Source organism: Leuresthes tenuis, unplaced genomic scaffold (assembly GCF_036924035.1).
Source record: "Leuresthes tenuis unplaced genomic scaffold, fLeuTen1.0.hap1 SCAF_2, whole genome shotgun sequence".
Classification (NCBI taxonomy): Eukaryota; Metazoa; Chordata; class Actinopteri; order Atheriniformes; family Atherinopsidae; genus Leuresthes; species Leuresthes tenuis.
The window spans coordinates 16186529-16209645 of NW_027325356.1; the positions used below are offsets into that span (position 1 = coordinate 16186529).

Sequence of the window (23117 nt, forward strand, 5' to 3'; positions counted from 1 at the left end):
ATGTCTTTAGAGCTCATCTCTAATGTAGCAAAGATTTTGGCACAATGTATAACTTGAAAATATACCAACTTCAAATTCTCCCTCTGTGTCCTATAGTTTTTTGTTTTTTTTTACAAGCTTTCATCACATGTCAGTTTGCATATCAGGGCCTAGAGCGGCCCAGTACACCTTTATATCACAGCCATGGGAGGTTTAACCCTTAAAGAAACTAGAGAATTTGGCATTTTTCTAATTTGTTTTGCTCTTGGCTTCCCCCATAGCTGTGAGTTGTCACACCATCCATCCATCCATATTCTGTACTTGGTTAATTCAGTTCAGAGTGTCACTAAACAGATTGAATATGGCAATAAGTTATGACAAATAAAACAGGATGAAAGGCTGACTAAGGTGCAATAAGTAAAACCGGTTCAAAATCAAACTAAGATAAGTAGACGAGAACGCAGAACATGAAAATCTAATGATTAAGGTCAAGACTTCAACGAAGAAACAAGGAAAATGACTAAACCTGTAGACCATGACAACAGAAACCTAAACGTGAAATTATTCAATTTGTTTGAACCTTCTTTTTTACTGAAAAAGCAAAAAAAAAAAAAAAAAAATCATCTTCTCTTTCAAACCTGATTGGTTTTTGAAAAGAAAAAAGGTTGGGATAAAGGCTTGTGTTACCATCGTGTTATAGATCTCAACTTTTAAGGTTTGTTCGCAGGTTCACAGAATTAATCTGTGAACATTCTTGCCAAAAAGTGGAAGAAGACATTCAAACTTTTGTTTTCCAGCCAGCTTCCTACTGGGAGTCTGGTACCATTATCTTATATTCTTTTTTTTCTCATAGCCCTTCGGTCCTCTCACTGGTCTAAAGTGTGAATGGATCAGCATCACACCTCAATGCAAACATCTGGATCTTCAAACATTCAAAATAGATTCTGGATGATATCTAAGTAATTGCTCAGTGAGTGCATGCCAGTTCTAATAGAGATATGTGGAGTATCAAAACTTATTATCAGTAGAGTTTTACACATGAAATCATAAAATCATAAATACCCGGATAGAATTAAACATTAAGTAAAACAAACCACATTTTCGTGACACTGAATTTTTCCCACCAACAGACATAACTAAATTTTGAAGCACATTAATCCGTATGTTCTCCTTTCTCACAGAGTTCACAGCCACTGATCCACAGAGTAGTTATTAGTGTTTAAACTTCCTGGACGATAGAGTGGTCTGATGAGAGTGATTGGCCAGGAGTAGCAGATCTTATGATGCGTGAGGTGAAGTTATGAAAGCAGGAAGTACAGAACAGAATCAACACTACTCTCACAGATACAGTGCACCAGCTTTCCACCATATTTCCTCCACCGAAAAAGCCCATTCTGCCTTCCAAGGTTTAAATTAGTTTGAGGCTATAACCTGAATGTGGCTAGAAGTGCTTCAGCTGTAACACAGATCAGTGAAAGTGCAGCATTTCAGCGAGATTTAAAGGTTCGTGTTGCTGGCCAGCTGACCAGCTCCAGCTGTTAGAATAATAGTTATCATGCATGTTAGTGTAGTGTGAATCTTCTCATCAAACTCTTTAAAGAGGTGTCATAAAATGTCATTAGTGGATCTTCACGTCAACAAATGAATACTCCTGGTGATGAAGGTTTGGTTTTGAGTGAAAAGCTGCGGCAGGAGTTCTTTCACATTATCATATATAAATCAAAGTTTGAGGTAGCTGCTGTCACCCTGTTACATTTTGTCTGGAGTTCATGCAGATGTTCTCTACCTTCTCTGTTCACACCACTTAAAGATGGTTTCAAATCATGTCATATTACTAAAACTGCTTAGTTTATGAAATGCTTATGCTTATGAAAGGTCACAAAAGCAAATCAGAGGACTGCAGGAATAATGTTTAATGCATCGATGAAACCAAGATGAAACATCTTTGTTTTGAGGTTTTTGAAAAAGGAAATCAGTGCATCCCAATACAACTGTATCCAATCTATGAAACAGGGTGGTTGTAGTATCATGGTTTGTGCCTCTTTTACTGCATCTGGGCCAGGATCACTTGCACTGATGGAGCAATGAATCCTGAATAAATTAAACATACCAGTACAATTTGTATAAAAATATCAGAACATCTGTCTGTGCACTTAAACTCCACAGAAAGTGGGCAATGCAGCAAAGTACAGAACCCAAAGTAGATAAGTTATCCTAACACGGAATAGTTAAAGAATAGAGTAATATAAAAGGCCAAGTCAAAGTCCTGTGCTCGATTCAATAAAGATGCTGGACCAGAAGTGAGAAGTGAAAAACATCCCAAAAAAAGCTCTTTCAGACTGATTCTCAGAACTGATCTGCATTTTCAGGGACATTTACCTGTAGCTGCTGTACAAGGCGGTCACACCAGACACTGAAATGAAAGCTTTGCATAATTTGGATTCCATTTTTCTATTCATACAACATGGATACATTAACTCTTCTTTTGTTCATGGGGAAATTGTTTGTGACACGTACAACTACCAGAGAGAACGATTACAGCAACTATGAGTCTTGATTTTTTTTAACTTACCCTTTAATCCTTCAGACAGTGTCTCTATAGAGGTTGCCGTACTATATGGCTGGTGTATCTTCTTGTGCCCCATGTGCACCTGACATCAGTAAAAAAAAAAAAAAAAAAAAAGAAAACTCAAAACACTCAGCTGTGACAATGTTTTTCAGAGATATTTAGAGATATCAGCGCAGCTTTTATGGACCTCCTTATGAAATTTCTCTCTGCCTTCTGCATGAAGAATGCTTTCAATTTATTTTCTGTCCACATAAAATGTTTCGCAAATGCTTCTCAGATGAAAGGGTTGATTTGAGAAGGTTTATTTGGATGTGGTACCTGCGTGGTCGGAATGTCTTTGTTCATTTTCTCTTCACTCTAATTAAAAATGTTACTGCTGGGTTTTATTTGAGTAATGAGTAAGTGTAACATTTGCCATCATCATCTCTCTTTTCCTCTGTACAGTTTGTACCCACCAGCTTCCTGACAGTGACTCTCTGTGGCCCTGAGAGCTGCTGCTTACACAGTGTTGCTGGGTAAAGAATGGGACAAATCATGCATACAACAAGGGGATTGACAGTCGGTCAGTCCGTCAGTTTTATAGATGGACACACACACACATGCATAAACAAACACACACTCTGAGTCTGAGTGCCAGTGATAACATAGCTCAACAGACCTATCTCCTAATTTCCCGTGTCCTGGGCCAGAGTTGGTTCTGGCACTGCAGCTTCCGCTAACAGCTCCAGCCAGAGACATCAGAGCAAGACTGTATCCGCTCTGTGTGACTTTGTCCTCTCTTCTCTGTTCCCATAACCCAGTTATGCCCTCCTGTCCCCTCGCCTGCTGCTGAACGAGTGTATGAGAGTTCACGAACCAACCTGGTGGATGTAAAAAAAAAAAAAACCTCTGTCACGTCTTCTGTTCTCTGCGATCAACATGTCCTTCAACAATAACTGATGAATTTCTTATTGCGACTCTACAAGTCGAAAGAGGACCAAAAGGTGAAAAGGTCGGCTCACGTCGATATCTCTAATTCTGATGTCTGAAGAGGAGATTGATGTTATTGATCCAGAGCAGAGTTCCCTTGGTTCAGCCAGAAGAAACAAAAAGAACTAATCATAGTTGACATTTGCATCAGCCTCTGTTCCCCTGGAAGGGTGTCTCCCGGGGGAGTTAAACCACTGAAAGCAGCAGCTGTGAAAACCCAGTGTGTATGCTAAAGACCTGCTGGAGAACCTAGTGAAGGCAGGAACCATAACATCAATAAATAAATACCCTTAAACCCTTGACTGAAGCTTTTCAGTCAAGGATGAGATTCAAATCAAGCTGAACAAGCAAGAAAAAAAAAAGTTATAGCAGTTCTGAATGTCCGAGGTTTGCGCTTATTTGACAAATCTGGAACAATTTCGACTTATAGATGAGGACTGGGTGTGGTCGCCAGAACGGGGGAAATTCCTGCAGATGGAAAAGGATGATCCAACCATCGGGTTGCAGCCAGACATACTTGGGGAGGAAAAGATATTAATATCTAGGAGATAATGATCCTACTTCTCAATTGATCTGTGAACTGTTTTCTTCATAACGTTATGGCCTCAACAATTTGAAGGTTTTAAAATGGCACTCATTACACCTTTGATAGAGGTCACATTGGCTCCTTCCATGTTTTATATACTGTCTATGAGTAACCAAGTGATCACTGGTCAGGCTTGAACCACACTGGCGAACATGCAATCAAACTTTTGGGCCAAAACCCTTACTGCCTGTTATTCAACAGCTCCTGGTTTTGTGACTTTCTCTGTAATGAGCTACAAATCAAGACAGAGTGATAAGCTATGCACACCATTAAAAGTGAGCTAATCTTTATCAAACAAAAACACACTAGGACTAAAAAGATTAAAGACATTTTTTACTGCTCGTGTCTTTAGTGAGCGGCTGTGCAGTCTATCTAGGGGTTTTGGTTTTCTCCCACTGTCCAAAATCAAAGCATGTCAGGTTAATTGATGGTTTTAAATTGACTGCGAGTGCACAAGGTTGTTCATCACTGTGATGGACTAATGATCTTTTTAGGGTGTACCTAATGGTAGCGTGGATAGGCTTCAGTTTCCCCACAACCCTGAATGAAGTGCATGTGGAAAAATGACTGAATGTCTTTATTTGTTAAGTGTTATCTCACTATGTGCTCTCGGAAAAATAGAAATGAATTTAGCAACTTGTAAAGTCTTTTTTGAGCAGCAACCTCTGTCAGACATGTACTGCAGCTGCTTATGAGATTTTCACAACGATCTGAGGTAATTTTGGATCATTTCTCTCTACTTAACTGATTCGCACAGGAAGAGATGAAGGATTAGCCCTCTTCAGGTCATGTTACAGCATCTTAGTTGAATAACTGTCAAACTCACAACAAGACATTTCAAAACGTTAATTTCCATCTATTTCAAGCTTTCGGTTGTCAAACCTGTGTGATTTGGGTCATTGCGTTGCTGAAATGAACTCTCTAAAGCTTAAAATGATAACCTGCCACCGAGAGATGATCAAGTCAAATTTCTTGAAACAAGCCCTGATAAAAAGTTTGGAACCAACACACTTGAAAGATTTTTTGTTGAGCATTTCAATCATCTATTGATTCCAGATTGATTTCACATATTGACAACAATTGAAAGTATTATTAAAAAAATCCTTCAAGAAGGTAATTCAACTCAGACTGTGGCAAAAAATGCTGATTGTTAACGGTCAGGTGTGTCTAAAATTTGGACCAAGTACAAAAAAAAAAAAGGAGGGGGGGGGACGATACAGGTCGACCAAGTAAGCAGATCAGGACAGAAAACTCAAAGCCTTGTGCCCGGAAATAGAAAATGCACAAATAAAGAGACATATGGGCAGAAACAGCATTATGAACCTTTTAAACCAGTCTTGGCAGATGTCCAACGTTCTCCACTGACAGCTGACAAACAGCCGTTTTTAAGCCCACACTATTCCTCCATGTGGCTCAGGTTCTCCACCCTGTGGTGACAGCACATCATGTTGATATCTAACTACACACCTTCTAAAGTTATCATTACGCAGCAGCAGTAAAAACAAGGCTTACATGAACATGACAGAAGGAACACACTAGTTAAAGCAGTTTAAAATCAGTTTAATTAAAAAAAATTAAAATGGCAAAAGCAACTTTTGCATTAATAACTATTTACAGGTAAGAAGAGAGTTTTGCTATGACCTCATCTATAAACTAGAAATGAAAGCTGAGTCAGCACAGAAAATCTTTAAAATGTTAGCTGCCATTAACAGTCAGGACATATGTTACAGGGCTAATAGACTGATGAAGCTGAGCACATCTACAGTCAACAAGGTCCTAAAAAGACAACAACAAAAGGACAGTAAAACAGGAGGGGAGAGTAAATCCATTAGGTCAGTGCTGAAGACAAAAAAACAGTTACAAAGATACAAAGACAAGTTGTGACAGAAGAGCAAAAGACACGACCGCCTGATATTCAGAGGCGTGAAAACGTTGGATTCTTTCAAAGATGCAACGTCAAAGAAAAAAACAACAACAAACAGCTACAAAGGCTAAAAACAGAAGATAATCAGCATGTCTGTCTTTCATTCCCTGTGACGTTCAGCCACCAGCAGGGAGTGGTGACAACAAGCTGGGTGGTGTAGGGTATTTCAGTCCTGGAAGTGAGATTTTGGGTTTAATTTAAATCACCAAGTGAAACAGACCCTCAACCTAAAAATAAATTGTAAATTGTGTACATTTTAGGTGCAACTTTCAGTGTGTTAAAGAAACATGGAGTGCCAATATTTTGTGCATTTGTGAAGCGTGAATCTGTGTGAAAGACTGGGTGTGTGTTTGATCTACTGGACGTGACAGTTTTCTCCTTCTTGTGTTTGTGCTCTCAGAGGTTGCTTGTCACTCTGCTCTGGTTCTTTCTGCAGACTCTGTGAACGACGCAGCGGTTTCTCCTCGCTGCTCGGGGACACACGCGTCCTGTTGGAGCCGTCTGTCGACACGCAGGAAGACGGACTCTGGAGAGGCAAGGGCCCCAAAACCTGAGAAAAAATATGAGAGATTTAGCGAAAAAAAACAACGAAGTGGGGCGTGAGATATTTCCTAACTAATGTCAGACGGCATCGCTTCAACACATTAAAGAGGACAGAGTCACAGAGACATGCAGCGGAGGTTCAGTCAAATGGGGGACATTTTTCTTTGACCTGAAACCTCTAAATCCTTAAATCCACTACTGCTTCAGTGACCTGGAGTGACCCCCAGTGGGAATCGGGCCCCGATATCCTGCCGGTATATTAGAGAACCTAAACAACTACATACATTCTGACCCGGGGCAGATGTCAAAAGTAAGGAACTTTCCTGCTGTGAGCTCTGAAGAAAACTGAAGAAAAAAAAAAGCCTGTTTTAGAGGCTTTGCTCTCTGCTGGTGACGTAAAAATAGTTGAAAAAGAAAGTTTACTGCATAACAAGTGACCAAGGCAAGAGCACAATTAAATCTGATTCACATTTAAATTACACTGAAGCACAAGATACTTGATCAGGTGGAAATCACACCCTGAAGTATTTGGCTGCTCGTTAAAGAATTTTTAAACGAACAGCAACTAATAATGTACATTGTGGTCTAAACTTTTGTTAGAATCAATGTTACAACATGTTACAACATCTTTCTGACACTTAACTTATGTCAAGTGCCAGCATAGTTTGTACAGAGAGCTCCTTTTTTGGGGCCTTATTCCTTTTTTTTAAAAATCTGGAATCAGGCTCCAAAGCCTAAAACACATTGGTTTGATTGCATGGTCAGAGCATGACAGCGTGGCCATTGAATATGTTTTATGAAGTCGTTTCATGGGGATAAACAACGGGAGTGCAGTACTGTGTGGGTGAGAAAGAGGGAGGAGGCTTTCCACTCTCACCTTGGCATCAGGTAGAGTCGGCCTGGCAGCCAATCGAGGACTGCAGCGCCTGGTAGTGGTTCTTCTTATGATGAAGGGACTGGCCTCCCCCAGAGGAATATCAGCAAACCCTGAGGTACAAGCGATGAATTAATCTTACCTGGAATGAATGAACACAAAAGTGAAAGCTTGGGATCGGGATCCTTTGCAACACTAACCTTTCTGCACCAGCTCTGGAAGTCCCTCCGGTCTGAACTCTTCATCCTCCTGTTCAGCTCTTGGTTTGGGCGTGGTCACGGCGTTGGCTTTGATCTTCTTTGTCAGATTGTGCAGGGCCTCCTGGGCTTCCATGTCTTTGTCACTGATGTCACGACGACCTCGTTTCCCTGAAAAGGGTCCCTGTGGAGACCTCTGAGTTGAGGGAGCCATGTTCTCAGCGTTGCCATCCATTTTTGCTTCCTGGTGTTTGGAGGACTTCCTTCCTGAACGCCGGCGGTTGTCAGTGATGCCAGTCAGGCTGCTGGCTTCATTATCGCGTCGATTAGCAGAAATCTGTTCCAGTCGTGTTTTCAGCGCATCGTTGGTCTCCTCAAGTTTGTGGACTTTAATCATCAAGCTGCAGTATTTATCCATGCACTCATCTGCCTCTTTGCTTTTCTCTTCAAGGAGTTTGTTCAGATCATCCAGCTCTCTCTTCATCTCCTCCAGCTCTCTGTCCTTCTCATCCATTTCCTTTTTCTTTCCATCGAGGCTGGCCGCAAGTTCCTTCACCTCTTTGCTCTTTTCTTCAGCCTCAGCCCTCTTCTTGTCCAGGGTCCTCTTCAGGTCCTCCACCTCTTTGTGTCTCTCTTCCGCCCTCAGCTGGGTCACCTCTGTCTGCACCTCATCTCTGCTTCTTCCTTCTCCTGAAACACAAGTGTGTCTGATGTTAAAACTCAGTGTAAAAGCACTTTCTTTGGATACTATAAGTCTAAATTTTTTACAATCATTAACTTTATTCTGTTCAAAGGAGAAATTACTAATTTGAATAAAAAAACTGGATGTTAAACGTGTTCGTACCTGAGCCGTTTACCATCATTTGCTTCTCCTGCTCCAGCTGTTTGCAGGTTTTCATCCAAAGGCTCATCTTGCTCAGGGCAGTGTCTCTCTCTTTAGACACACGAGCCACATGAGAGGTTAACTCGGACACCTGGAGGGGACAGACAAAAGAAGGAGTTTAAAGGGAAGTCGTTCTTACAGGAATAAAATGTAGTTTTTTAAGAGCCATATTAGAAAAGACCAATTATGCAAATCTCTCACTTTCTTAAAATTTCTATCAGCCGAAGGGTTTTCGTGCCCGTTTCTATGAACAATTCTATTTTATGGTCGAGACCAGATTAGATCCGGACTCACATACCTGTTCACTGAGCTGTGAGACGGTCTGTTTGTGCGTTTCCAATTCCTTCTCCATAGAGGCAACGGTTGTCTGAAGACTCCCTCGTATTTCTGTGAGCTTCTCTTTCTCATCTTCTGCCTGTTGCTTCTCTTGTTGCAGTAAGGAAAGAGCTGAGGACAGCTTGGTCTTCTCCTCCTCAGTTAAAGTAAAGGAAGACTGCAGTTCATTCTTTTGGGCCTCCAGCTTCTGTTTTTCCTGCTCTATTTTCTCTTTTTCTTCCTTTAATGAACAGAGAGTTTGTTGCAAGTCACGAGTCTCCTTTTCCATGAAGGAGAAGTTCGACTGAATCTTTACTTGCTCATCTACTAGCACACTTTTCTCTTGAACTAGTTTGTCTTTCTCCTCTTCTATGGATTCTAGAGTGCAGCGCAGCTCATTCCTCTCTTGTTCTAATAACAACAGACTTGAGTGCAGTTTCTCTTGTTCCTCTGCCAGTCGGCCATTTTCTCCTTCTAACTGTTCTTTCTTTGCCATAAGAGATGAGACAGATTCTACTGAAGCTCGTCTTTGATCCGCCTCCTTCTCCCTCTCCTTTTCCAAAACATGCATCTCTTCTTCTTTCACTGCGATGAGCGTTTTCAGCTCATTTATTTCTTCGCCCAAAGACACGTTATGGATCCTTAGGTTGTTTCTTTCCATCTCCCACTCCTGTTCCTGAGAGCGGAGCCTTTCCCCATCTGTCTGCAACTCCTGCAAAGAACTCAGCAGACTTTGTTTCTCCTTCTCCAGCTCTGCCAACAAGAACTGCATCCTCTCTTTTTCTTCTTCAGTTTCGGTGAACTTTTGTTTGAGTAAAATCTCTCTCTGCTGAGAGGCTTCCAGCTGTGCCTGGAGGTCATCTACTTCTCTAAGTTGTTTCTCAGCTTCCTCTCTCATTCCTTTCTCCAGCTCCTCTACCCTGAATTTCTGTCTTTCCTCTTCTTCTCTTCTATCTGCCTCTGCCTTCTCCAACCCTCTCTCCAGCTCATCCTTAGCTGCCTTTAGCTCCTCCAGCTCTCTGTTCTTTGTTTCCAGCTCTCTTTCCATGTGTTCCTTTTCATTTCTCAGGTTGTCCAATGCCGCAGAGAGCTCGGAAAGTCTCTCACTAAGCTCTTCCTTCTCCTCTTCCACCTGAATATCAAGGAATAGACAGAGTTGAAGAGAGAAAAGCACAAGAAAAAGATAAAGTTCACTGCATTTACAACAGGTTCTGTGCTTTACAATTAGGATATTGAGGAAAAAACTGATACAGAGAGAGTTTTAGATTGCCAAACATTTTTTAACATGGACGTACCTTTTTCCTCTCCTCCTCCAGCTCAGCTTTGGCTCCTTCAGCCTGTGGAAGATCCCATCAAAGTTAGCCACAAATCAATGTAAAAAAGACATAGTGACCTAGTTTTGTTTTTTGGGCAGTTTGCAGCCGAATACCTGCAGCACAGCTTCCTCTAGGCTTTGCTCAAAATCTTCCTTTTCTCGTTCTAGGGCATCGATGCGATCTTGCAGTGAGTCAGACTTCATCTGGGCAGCTACAGAGACACAGTCACATTTAGAGCAACACTTCACAAAAGACAACGGCGCATGTCATTTCCTGCGGCGTTAAGTTACCTTTGAGCAGCTCTCCCATCTTCTTTTTCTTCCTCTCATCGGACTCGATCCGGACCTGAAGCTTTTCAATACCAGTCCTCATCTGCTGAACTTCATCTTGAGTGGAATTCAGACGAGAGGCAATCTCTCCTTTTTCCAGCAGAGAGGACTCCAGGCACTGTGAAAGACGGCACACTTCTCCCTCCAAAGCCTTAGGGAAAACAGGAGGAAAAGAAAGGATGAAACTCGAGTTAAACCTATTCTATAAGCACGGTTTCCAAGCTGGTGTGAATCGACAGATATTCAAATGCAACATATCACTATCTAAAAGCATGAGGAAACCATGAAAATCTACTACAACAGTAAGATTTTAGAGGTATTTCAAACACAGCAGAAACAGGCTCCCAGCTGTAACATACTATGACGAGCGTTGCATCAAACTCCCTCCTAACCTGTATCTTGCCAACCATGGACTCGGTGTTTTGATCGGCAGACGTGCAGTCTTCTTTTATCTGGTTAAGATGGCCCAGAAGCTCCTCCCTCTCTCCACATTGTTGAGAAACTGCCCGCTCCAGCACCTTAACCTGCTCCAACAGCTTCATGCGTAAGGACAGGAAACAACCATGAGCAACAACAACAACAACAACAACAACAAAAAGACCTAAAACATCAACAATCAGCAAATCTGTTCAGTTCCCACTTCAGATTTTGAGCTTTTATGTGTGACATAGCTGGGTGTTGATTGGTGGAACACACAAGTGCAACACCAGAGCCCCCCATTAGAACAACTACACAAACAACTTGTGAACAGCGATGAAAAGAAAGACATGGAGCTTCTAAAAATGTGATTTAAAAAAAAAACAAAACAGAATAATGGACCAAAAATTAAGCCAATCTCGTTCAACCATTATCCCAGAATAAACGAGAAAGCACCACCTCTTGGGCTATTTGGTTGACTCTTCCGTACATGTACAGTACCTGCTCCCTCTCAGCCGTCAGTTTCTCCATGCTGCTTTGCAGGGCCTCATATTCCTTCCTTCCGGCTCTGATGTCATCCTCCATGATGGATATTAAGTTTCTGGTGTCACAGTTTTCCTTCTCCAAACCATGAACTTTCTCTCTCCAGTAGCCCAAAGATTGGCTCAGTTCATCTCGCTCATCAGTGCAGGACACAAGTTCAGATCTCAGCTGGGTCGTCTGGAGAAATAACATTCTGAGTAAATGAAGACTGCAGAGCGTGTTTTAAATGTCTGGATGCATGAAAAGCTTTTCCACAGTGGAAACTCTGAACTGTCTGAGCCTACGTATGGCCTTAGTAAACATTCTTATATTAATTTCGCCTTTAAAACATCAGGTATGTTGACGGTTAGAGTGCACACCTCTGACGTGAGAGTTTCTATCTGTAGTTCCATCCCTGAGCAAGTCTTCTTTTTGGTCTCCATTTCATCCTTAAGTCTGGCACTCTCCACCTGCATGGTCTCCAGCTCAGACTCCATTCCCAAGATGTGCTGCTCCAGGTTTGCCTTTTCAGAGCGAGCCCTCTTCAGCTCACTCTCCTGCTGAAGAAACTTTTCGTCCCATCCACCTACAGAACAAAGCCAAATATAAATGTTTGCTGACATAAATTAACTGATTAAGTACAACTTTTGACCCAATTCATGATATTGTCATTCCACACGTGATTTAGGCAAAAGCAGAAACCTTTGGCCATCTCAAGTCCCTCCAGCATCTCCATTACATCAGTCAGCTGACATTTAGCTGTTTGCAGCTGCAGAGTTAATGTCTCCTTTTCTTCTGACAGTTGACTCATCTAAACAAGAGCACAAAGTATTGATATGAAGACATTCAAAAACAGGATTCCATTACTACACGGACACCGAAACAGCGCCTGCAACTCTTTCCATTCCTTCCTCCTACCTCCTCAGCAAGGCTTTTCTTCGCCCCCAAAGCGACGCTCAGCTGCTGTGCTGCACCGCACGCCTCTTCCTCTGCAGCCTCGGCTTTCTTCTCCAGGTTTTGAACTTGGACTTGCAGTTCAGAGGTCAACTCCTTTCTCAGTTCGAGGTCAGAGCTCAGCAGGTCAAACTCTGAGCGCAGGGTCTGAAGTTCATTCTCTTGTTTAGAAAGCATTTCCCTGTAACAGCTGAGCTCATCCTGTAACTGTGATGAATCGGTTCCTGAGTAGAACAAAAAAAGAAAGAAGTAATATGAGGTCTGAGTTATTGTCAAAAGCAAAATCAAGCATAATAACTTCATAATATGATCATTAACATTTCCCTCTAATAATGTGTAGCATCTCTTTCTATAAAAAGTGATGAAAACAAAGTTTAACGTATTTGTGAAACAATAAGGAAGCCAAAGAGAACAGCACCATTTGATTACTCACCAGCAGATTCCAACATGATCATTTCACTCTGGCAGGAAGACGAAGACAAATCGCAGATTACGGGTTTGTTTGCTTGAACATGTCTGGGACCAAAGCCGTCTTCTGGGGCCTGTAACGAACAAGATAAGCAACACCGAGACTTAGCATGATGAAAACATACAGAACAGTCTCATGTATTCTTATGACTAGAAAATTTAACAGTAGAGTTGTGAACACTCGGATACAGCATTAACTTTAATCTCAAGATCAGAATCAAAGTGTCGCTGTAATGCTTCCTACTTGTTGATCAAGTGGTTGGTCGACCTCACTGCTCCTCAACTCCTCCACATCAGGCTCCCGTGCCTCCTTCCCCTCCTCCTCCACTTGATCCTCGACCATCTCTCTCTCGGTGACATCCACCTCAATGACCTCCGCATCCCTGTCACGGCAGAATAGATTTGTTTTCTCATCAATACAGAAGAACAATTAAGAAAATGGGATTATGTTTCCTGATGAGTAAGACACTCATTGTACCTGACAGCCTCGCCAGATTGGTGAGGGAATTCACTCAGTTCAGACACGTGGTGCTGCTCGTTTATTGGACGGGATTCCGTACTGCCGCTGCTGCTTGTCTGAACCGCCAGCTCAACATTAACCCGTCCCGCAGTCTCATCTGGGGAAATCTCTGTAGATAATCAGATATAAATGTACAATCTGTGTTAAAACAAAATCACAAGCGGAGTTTCACGGCAGCAACATGGTCTACACTCACCACAAATTTCGGCGTCTTCAGGCCCTACGGGGTTGCTTTTTTCTGCTGGGTCCTGGATTTCCTGGGATTCTGAGAGCTGCTGGAGGAGGCTGTGCTGCTGACCCACCTGTTCCAGCAGTGACTCATACTGCTGCTTGAAGACAGCCAGCTCTGTCTGTAAGACTGCAAGCTTCTGGTGGAGTTCAGCCTGTTCTGCCTCAAACTGCTGACCCCTACGGTACAACACAACACAAAGGTGAAGCAGCAATTCTTTTTCCAGCTCTTAATAGAAAGGCTTTAGCTACATTTACTAAAGCAAAAAGCAAAAAAGCAAAAAAACAACAACAAAACAACAGACATGTTGACATACCTCCGTTTGTTCTCCTCTTCGGCCCTCTCATCCCTCATCTCAAGCTGCTCCTTCAGCCTCCGGCACTCTTGTTCCGAGGACAGGAGGGAGCGCTGGATACACTCGTTCCCCTCTCTGAGAGAAGCCACCTCATCCTCGTGCCTCGCTCTGCTGGTCTGTAACTGCTGCCTCTCTTCAGCTATTTGATTCACACTGGACTGTAGCCTGATGTTTTCCTCAGATAACTGACTATAGCCAGATTCCAGGTGAAGCTTTTCCTCTACTAAGTGATTCAATTTAGTAACCAAGTCACCTTTCTCAGAGGTTAATGCGAGAAGTTTATCCTCAAGTTGGACTTTTTCCTCATTCAACAGACTCAAGGCAACATCTTGCTGGTCTTTCTCTTCAATGACCCGATTTAGCGTTGATTCAGCCTCGTGTGTCTCTGCAGCCATTGCATCGATCTTGGCTTCTGTCTGCTGCTTTTCCTCAGATAACTGTTCAATCTTGGTCTGTAGTGGTTTAATTTCTTCAGATAGTTCCTCTACTCTGGCTTCCAGCTGTTTCTTCTCTCGATTTACTTGAAACACTTCTTTCTCAACTTGTTCTTTGTCTTCCAGTAACTGTTTCACAGAAATCTCAAGGTTGTTTTTCTCCTGAAGCACCAGATTAAAGTCACTGTCTCTGTCCTGAATGAACTGCTTGAGATCTGCCTCCAACTTAACATTCTCTTCTGTCACATGACTGAGTTTAGACTCCAATGTAGCGACGCTGTCTTCCAGCTGCTGTCGCAGGGCGGCATCCTCCTCCAGCCGAGTTATTTCACAGCTCCTTTCAAACAGCTCCTCTTTAGCTGTGACAAACTTTGTCTCCAGCACAGAGTTCTGGGATTGGACTTCATCTAGGCGAGTTTCCAAGATGGACACCTGAAATTATATATTTTTTAAAAAGCGAATGATTAATGGCAATATGCTACTTAATCATGTGGGGAATAGCATCCCTCTGCGAGAGCTAAGGAGTCAGAAAGATTACATTTCATGGAAGACAATGTCCAGATAGTGTGATAGGCAGACATGTTTGGTAACATAATGACCCAACCTGGGCTTTGCTGTCCTCCAGCCTGGCCTCCATGTGAGACATTTCGGTCTGGTTCTGAGCAAGCTGGGCCTCTAGTGACGCTATAGTTTCCTTAAGCTCCTCCACATGACCGTCAACAGAGCTCATGGCGGTTTCGTTGTCTTCGAGGTCCATCTGCAACATCTCCAGTTGCACCTTAAATAAAGACAACCATATTTAAAAATGACCTCACACTTTACTGGGCTTTTAAATCCTTCTACATTTACAAGAGTGAGGCAAGACATGGCGATTCAGGACCATATATATATGATGTATATGAGTAACCAACCTTGATTTTGTTCATGGCGACAGTCCTCTCCTTCAGCAGATCTGAGGTTTTGGCCTGCTCTGCCTCTACTTTGTTCAGCCTCTCCTTCAGACTCTTAATAGTGTTGTCCCTCTCCTCCAAGCCACGTGAAGCAGCAGAGATGGTCATCTTCATGGTTTTGATCTCCTCCCGACGAGAACTCGTCTCTGTCTTGGCAGCAGCTAATGACTTCTTAGTGGTTTCAAGCTGCTCTTTCAGGCTCTTCTCTTTATTAATTAAATTTTCAGTCTCCAGAGTGTGGCTCTCTGACTCTTTACTCATCTTCTCAGTTAGATCAATGGTCTCTTTCTCCAAAGCAGAGATCAGTTTAATTTTCTCAGCCAGCGTGCTCTCCAGGTTGGCTTTCATCTCATTTGCAGAGGAGAGACTCTTCTGCTGATCTTCTAAAGACTTTTGAAGGTCAACGAGGGATTGATTTACCATTTCCAGTTTATTCTTCAGGACCAGAAGCTCCTCTGCTGCATCTTTGTTTGCGGCAACCTTTTCTTCTAATGAAGAAATCTGCTCAAGCAGGCCGTTTGTCCTCATAGACTGACTGTTCTGTAAGATCTTAATGAAAATGCAATTGATTAATTCTAAGAAACACAGTTGCACATGTAAGCCATGAAACATTCATAAAGAACACAAAGAGAAAGAAAGTAGAGACTGAATAAGATTTGTAATTATGATCTGAATACTTTGCTGGTGTAAACAATACAATAGGCACAACTTTAAACAACCAGAACATCCAATATCTTACCTCGGCTTCTTTCTTCATCTCTTCAACCGCATTTTCCAGCTCAGACTTTTGTTTCCCCAAAGACTCCATCTGAGCTTCAGCCTCTCTGAGCTGCTTCTCTTTCTCCTCTGTCCGGCCTCGCTGATCCTGCAGCTCCTTTCCCAGCTGCTCGAGCTCTTCCGATCTTCTTTCGTACTTCTTTTTCAGTTCTTCTTCGCTATCCGACATGTTCTTGATTTCTTTCTGCAGCTCAGCTCCCAGCTGCTCCTGAACCCTCAAGAACTGCTCCACGGAACTGAGCTGAAACAAGAGCAGGAAACCAACTGTGACTTCAAGGCCGAGGTGACACACGACAACCATCAGAAATAAATGTAACGAACAAGTCTATGTCATTAGATCAGTGATCAGCAGAACAGGTTTAACATGACTGACGGACACAAAGGGAAATATCAAACACATGAAAGCAAAAATAACAAATATTCAAAGCCATGTAATCAAATTTTGTGCAACACCTTCCTGGCAAAGAGGAATAAACGATTTCAACAAATTGTCTTTATTATATTATTTTTTTATATTATATTTTTTATAATATATTTTTATATTTATCATTTTTATTACTTTATTATAGTTATTTCATTTGGCTCGTATGTCACATTAAAGAACTTTCTGTAATTGTGTGGTTTACCAGTATTGGTCCACTTTCTGAGTTGCCATTTATAGGAAAAGAAACAACTTCACTGATTAACAAATTAAACAAACACGAACGAATAACAGTAAATAAGATTTAACAATATCAGCAAGGTGGTGACATTTTTCCCCCAAAAGTGCCTCTGCAGTTTTAAGTCAACAGAACCCACCTGGGTTTTGCAGAGAGCGAGCTCTTGCTGGGCCTCCTCCACCAGCAGTTTGCTGCGCTCGGCCTCCTCAGACTTCTCAAAAATCTTCTCCTCACACTGCTTCAGTAAAGCTGCCTTTTCCTCTGCAGACCTAACAGGAGCAAGAGATGACATACAAGTTATTATGTCTTCAAAGGAGGAACGGTACGTACTCATAATACAAAATTATCGAGTGAACAATTCCCACCTGGCATTTTGCTCGTCCTGCTGTGCAGTGGCCCGTGCAAGGCTTTCCCTCAGCTGGCTGATCTCGGTCTGGCCCAACTCCACCAGCTGGTCTTTGGAGCGCACCAGGTCACAAGCTGCCTGGTGCTCATTCTGCAGCTCCGTGTTTGTCTTCTCAGCCAGCTCTGCTCGAGCCATTTCCTTTTGCAACTGGGATTCTAGCTCTTTCACCTGTTCAAGTGGAAACAAAAAGGTTTCGGGTGATTTAACAAGCGCAGGCTCTGAATTTTAAGAAATAACCCTCGATTCAGTATACATTTAAAAGAAAAAAAAGAAGCTTGTTGTGCCGTCTCCACAAGCAAAATCTGAGAGAAAAATGTGCATTGACTGTCAACAAGAAGACCAAACACACCCGACAGAGGCACGTTTGGCCAATTTCTCGTTCAGCTTCCCAATTTGTACAAAACAGCCTTGAACAGGACTAATATTCCATTTCTTGATGGTGATTAATAGACTTTAGAAACAAAGACTTCATTTTTACTTATGCACTCTTTTCATTCTTTGGTTAGGAGGGTAAAAATCTTAGAAACCTGTGATTCAAGGTGAGCCACTTGCACTCTGACATTCTCCAGGTCTTTGGTGTGCTTTTGTCCAGCCTCAGAGAACTGAGACTGAAGCTCCTCGTACAGATGCTCTTTCTCCTCGAGCTCCGTGCTCTTCATGAGAAGCTCTCCCTTCAAGGAATCAACATGTGCAGACAGAGTGGCCTTGTCTCCTTCCACACACTCAAGCTTCTTCTGCAAGAATGAACAGAAATGCATTCCAGATGTCTGCATGTTCTCATATTTTCAACAAAATGCCTTTTGTGGAAGGGCTCCATAACTATTTAAAATACATGGAAACCACTGCTCCTTACCTTAAGTTCATCATTGGCCTCATTCAGGGAGCCGAGACTGCTCTCCAAGCTGGTCACTTTGTCAGTGAGCTCCTTTTGCACGGCTTCAGTTTCATTTATCAAAGTCTCCTTTTCTTTCCTCCACTCCAACAGAGCTTGATGTTCCTGTGTCCGTGCCTTACATTCACTTTGGCTCGCAGCGAGATTGGATTTCAACTCTTGGCTCTCCTTCTCTGCGACCATCAACCTGTTGTTCAGCTTCTCTGTCTCTTGTTTCTGTATCTGGAGGTCATTCTGAGATCTAAAGTGTAACAACAACAATAAAAAATGATTACAACAAATCACTCTTAATAAGCTTGAGTCATTTCTATTTCTAACAGTAAAACCATTTTTACTTGTCATTTTTGGTCTCTGCATCAGAAAGCGCTTTCTTGAAGTTTTCCACTTCCCGTGCTGAAGCTTGACTCTGCTGCTCCAGTTTAGACTGAAGTCTCTTCAGCTCCTCTGCCTGTCCCTCTGACTTTGCTGAACAGCCAAAGAGGTCGGGTTAACAGTGAGATCACATTGTAAAAATAATCAAAAAGAACTGCTTTCCTTGCCACCAGTGTACCTTTGATATCATCCAGTAGTCCTTGGGTGCGTTTGATGCTTTGTTCGGAGTTCTTCTTCTCTTCTTCCAGCTGTGACAGGCGCCTGCTGCTCTGGTCCAACTGGACAGTTATGCTGTTCTTCTCTCTCTGCAACTCCTGCAGGGACAAAGAAACGAGTAATGTACATGAATAAGTCATTCAGTGTTAAATTATGATATCAGTTCTTATCAGCTGAGAATCAGGAGAGATGTCATGAAAAATGGATTTCAGCCCACCTCCGTTTTCTTGCGGAGGTCCTGTTCTTTAGTCTGGCTGGCCTGAAGGCTTTGTTCTGAGCGCAGCAGTTTCTGTTTCAGCTCATCCACCTCTTTCTCCACCTGACTCTTCTGGAAGCGCATCTAGAAAGGAGCAAGTGTGATACAAATGTCAAATACTCAACTCTTTTATTTGGTTTTGCAGGACAAATGCATATTTTTCGAAATCCGGGAGCAACTCAAAGAATGAGCTGAGTAAGTTTTGAGCAACCAAAGTGAAACCGCACAGTAAAGGCCTCCAAACAGCGAAGACATTTTACATTTCGACTCACTGCTGCCGTCACAAACTGAGGGTTCAATGACTTTTCATCCGAGTAAAGTCTTTAAGTAGATGAAAAAAGCACAGATGTTATAAAAGTACCTTCTCCACATCAGCTTGCAGTACATTGTATTCTTTTTTGGACTGTTGGATTTCTTGTGTCAGCTTGGTTTTGGTTTGGTTAAGCTGCTGATCCAAAGCCTGGTGGGACGTCTGAAGCTGGGCTAGCTCCTAGAAAACACAACAGTTATTCATTCATTTTTAGTTTTGAATAAAAACAAAAGTATTTAAGCACTTGTGGTAATGTAGCGCCACACTGGTTCACCTTCTGACTGTTTCTCTCTTGGTCTTTGAGCTTCTGCTCCAGGGATCGTTTGCAGCTTTCAGCGTTGTGCCTCTGACAACTCATCTCCTCAGTGACGTGTTTCAGCTTCTGCTCCACTGATGAACACTACCAACAACGACCCAGAGCAACACTTTAGTCATCTTTGCAAGCCATTTACACGTTTCCCTAAACCTTTTAACCCATACTTTCCCATGCAAATACAAGCATGGACACACACAAAAAAAAAACAATCTGTCCTACTTTGGCCTCAAGCTGCTGGTGCTTTTCTGTGGTCTGACTCAGCTCATGGCTGGCCTTGGTCAGGTCTCTGTCCCGCTCAGTCAGGTCTTTGCGGGCCTGGTTCAGCTGCGATTGTAGTTCCTGCAGTTTGGAAGCTTGAGTACGAATTTCCTTCTCCTGATTTGACAGGTTCTTCTCCAGCTCTGACACGCGGCCACGCAGCTCTGATGAAGAAACAGAAACACTTGAAATTCTGCCGCTGTACACGTCTAACCAAAGAATACTGACTTAGAATGACTAACAGTCAATGTACTTCAGAATTCTTAAGAACTTTAGGCATAAAAATATATGAAAGGGTTTCGTAATATTTTGCTCAACCACCATTTTAAAACAAGACATATGATGATCCACCTTGATTGAGAGACTTCAGCTGATCCATGTGCTGGGAGGATCCACTGGGACTCTGGACTGTTCTGGAAGAGCTCATCCGCAGGCTGGCTTTGATTGGCGTCTCCTCGTGGGCATCCCACAGGGACGTCCCTCGTCTCTTCAGAGGCGTTTCCATCGCATCCTGAGAATGGCGGCTGTGGACCTTATCCTGCTGTTGCCATGGGAATATGGAAGATCCAGCTTGGCGGGCTGCAATGTCCTTGTGGCTCACACTGGTTGATGACTGACTCAACAGCTAGAGCAGAAGAGACAAGTTAAAACTAACAAAAAAACACATGTGCACGTGGGAAATATAGAAAGTGTACTCACTTTGACCTGCAAGACTTTGAGTTCAGTTTCCAGCCTTTTTCTTTCTTCCACCTCTTGGTTATATTTCTCCTGAAGCTCCTCTAATCTGTTATCTGTTAAATACACACACAGCTTTACAACTACTGTAACTGAGGAACAGCAATAAAAATAATTCTTCTGACCAGGGTAATCTAACTTGTGTCACTTTCCTAAATATGACCACGCAAAAGTAACTTTGAGTCATACCCTGCTGTCTGTAGACTTGGACAGGTGCTGGTGTAGCAAAACTCTTCTGAGGAGTGGCGAATGGCTGCAGCTCAGATGACGAGGACGACAAGGAGGAAGAGCCAGACGGTAGAGAACGATCCAGCTCATTTTTGTACCTGACCACGTTAAAGAAAGCAAAAGCTGTTCACGAGTGCTTGACAGCCATAGGAACTGCTATTATAAATAATTTCATTTTAAAATGACCTGTGTGGCATATGAACATAAGCATAAACACAACTCACTTCTTGAGCTCCTGCTCCAGTCGTTCTATGGTCTTCTTGCAGGAGTTAAGCTGACCCTCCAGGTAGCTCACCTAGGTTCAAGAAGATTACTCAGTTAGGATGACAGGAAGCTCAAATTTCACATTAATCCCAGATATGTATACATGAAACTCATACACTATTTTCTAAGTCACTCAAGATGATAATTATGTAAGTGAAACTAGGTGTTTAAGGTGTAATAGACAGTGTGTTGATTGATCACAGAACTTTCCTTGATTGGTTTAATGGCAGGATGTCAGGCTTGGTAAATGTGTGTTGGCTTCTGTTTGCACAAAGGCAAAAAACACACTACAAAACACTCATGAGCGGAATTCACTTACACCCATCAAATGATTATAATATCATTCCCACTCCAGTGCTAATGAGTTTGTTTACTCAGCAGCAACATGACAGCAAGCAGCTTCCATGCAGTGTTCCAGATTTAAAAAAACAAAAAACAAACACAGTATGTGGTGTTTTGTATCTAACCATTTGATTTAGGGAGAAAAGATGATTTTTTTATTTTTTTTTGTCAAATTGACATTCAAGTGCATCTATAAAGGATCAAAATCTGACTGCCACCTAACAGAAAACTAACAGGCTTAACACATTTCAAACATAAGGCTGAAAGCACAGCATCTCTCACACGAGAAACTGACCTGCTGTTCCTTGACTCCGAAGTCATGGGCGACCTTTTGGCGAGCTTTCTCCAGAGAATCACACGATTCTACCAAAGACTGGTTTTCTCTTTTCAAAGAAGAGATCTCTGTACGTTCACTGTCCACCTGAGGAGACACAGAGATGACGTAAAGGAGATATTTTCTTTAATAATTAATTTAAAGAAGTTATGAAGTGTGCTCATCTCGTCTGGTATGCAACAGGACTTATGTGCACACGTCAGAACTCTCAAATCGATGAAACCCACAATCCAAATAAACACAGACCTTTTGTTTCTGTTTTTGTAGGGCCGCTTCTAAGGAGTCCAGCTGAAACTGTTTCTGTGTCTTTTCTTTTTTGAGTTTGTCCAGCTGGGCTTCCATCTCCTGGATCTTCTGCAGGGCTTTTGCTGGAAGTCCATCCTTCCACTCCTCCACCGCCCAGCTCATGGCTTAAATCTTTAATGAACACATTTATGTACCATTAACATAAAAAGAAGGATAACGGCAAAAACACACACTGAACAAACAGATGATTACTACACAAAATATCAAATAAAACATCGGTGTCATTAACATTACTCCCACGTTCTGTATTGCTTCTGGTGTTTTTGTCTTCATAATAACACAGCATGAACTAGCTAGTATTTAAAACATAATCGAGTTAAAATACAAACCTATGACGTTGACTATAAAATACTAATATCAATCATAACATAAATGATCCATTCTAGTATAAATAACAGAATATAATAAAATGATTAACAGGAATGATATAACGTTTTCAGCAAAGCGTTTCATTGATCTACTTGTCTTTAATGCACTATACTCAAGTTCATTCTAGTTTTATGGATGCTGTATAAGAGGAGCAGCCTAAACATTAGTATAATTAACTGGTTATAGTCTCGCGTTATCAGCCAATTTGCGAGCACAGAGAGCAGAGATTAGCTAACAACGTTAGCACCGTTAATTGAGGCTAACGTTGACAATGTTGCCACTTAATATTCTAATAGGTTTACTAATAATAAACTAATAAAAACACATCTGAAATATTAATTAATTTACCACAAATTCAAAGTGGACCATTAGATGCGTTTATCTTGCAGTTTCTGCTGGCCTTAACGTTGGGTTGTCCGTGGTTTTAGCAACATGCGAGCCAACGTTAGTTTAGATTTTAATAAGTACATCAACCACCCAAGAATATAGAAACCCATCAAGAGATAATATAGATCTTTAAATTAAGAAGTGAAATCATTCTTGTGAGGGTTAGAGTTAAGGATGGCAGTACTTACTTTGGGCGCGAGGCTTCTTAGTCAGTCACGAACTGTTCGGGTATCTCTTTGGAAAATTCAAATTCCAACGGAGGAACCCGCAATACACTCAGCTACATTCCCATTGGTTAGTTTGAATGACGTCATTTACACAACACACATGATTGGCTAAGTTGTTATCCTGTCTCCA

General features: G+C 42.0%; 1 protein-coding gene across 1 annotated transcript; it reads right to left on the reverse strand.

Moving 5' to 3' along the window:
- Window positions 1-5801: 5801 nt before the first annotated feature.
- Window positions 5802-23007, reverse strand: cenpf (centromere protein F). Its single transcript, XM_072380359.1, has 38 exons — window positions 22949-23007; window positions 21945-22115; window positions 21660-21785; window positions 20983-21053; window positions 20720-20856; window positions 20495-20586; window positions 20147-20420; window positions 19757-19959; window positions 19496-19621; window positions 19273-19401; window positions 18873-18995; window positions 18618-18753; window positions 18403-18532; window positions 18029-18308; window positions 17703-17909; window positions 17135-17343; window positions 16909-17038; window positions 16073-16351; window positions 15295-15882; window positions 14988-15161; window positions 13911-14815; window positions 13562-13773; window positions 13324-13474; window positions 13090-13228; window positions 12811-12919; window positions 12342-12601; window positions 12126-12234; window positions 11804-12009; window positions 11403-11621; window positions 10877-11020; window positions 10446-10635; window positions 10269-10366; window positions 10135-10176; window positions 8823-9971; window positions 8486-8615; window positions 7645-8331; window positions 7448-7557; window positions 5802-6577 (listed from the first exon to the last, which is right to left on the reverse strand). Exons 2-38 carry the CDS (start codon window positions 22104-22106, stop codon window positions 6383-6385), a joined length of 8631 nt encoding a protein of 2876 aa, XP_072236460.1. The 5' UTR covers window positions 22107-22115; window positions 22949-23007; the 3' UTR covers window positions 5802-6382.
- Between the last annotated feature and the right edge of the window lie 110 nt (window positions 23008-23117).

Coding starts and splice junctions, on each gene's coding strand:
- cenpf (XM_072380359.1), bottom strand. CDS start 22,106: ATGAGCTGGGCGGTGGAGGAGTGGAAGGATGGACTTCCAGCAAAAGCC. Junction 19,402..19,495: donor AAGAGAGAAACAGTCAGAAG/GTGAACCAGTGT, acceptor TGTGTTTTCTAG/GAGCTAGCCCAGCTTCAGAC. Junction 11,021..11,402: donor TGACGGCTGAGAGGGAGCAG/GTACTGTACATG, acceptor TTACGCATGAAG/CTGTTGGAGCAGGTTAAGGT.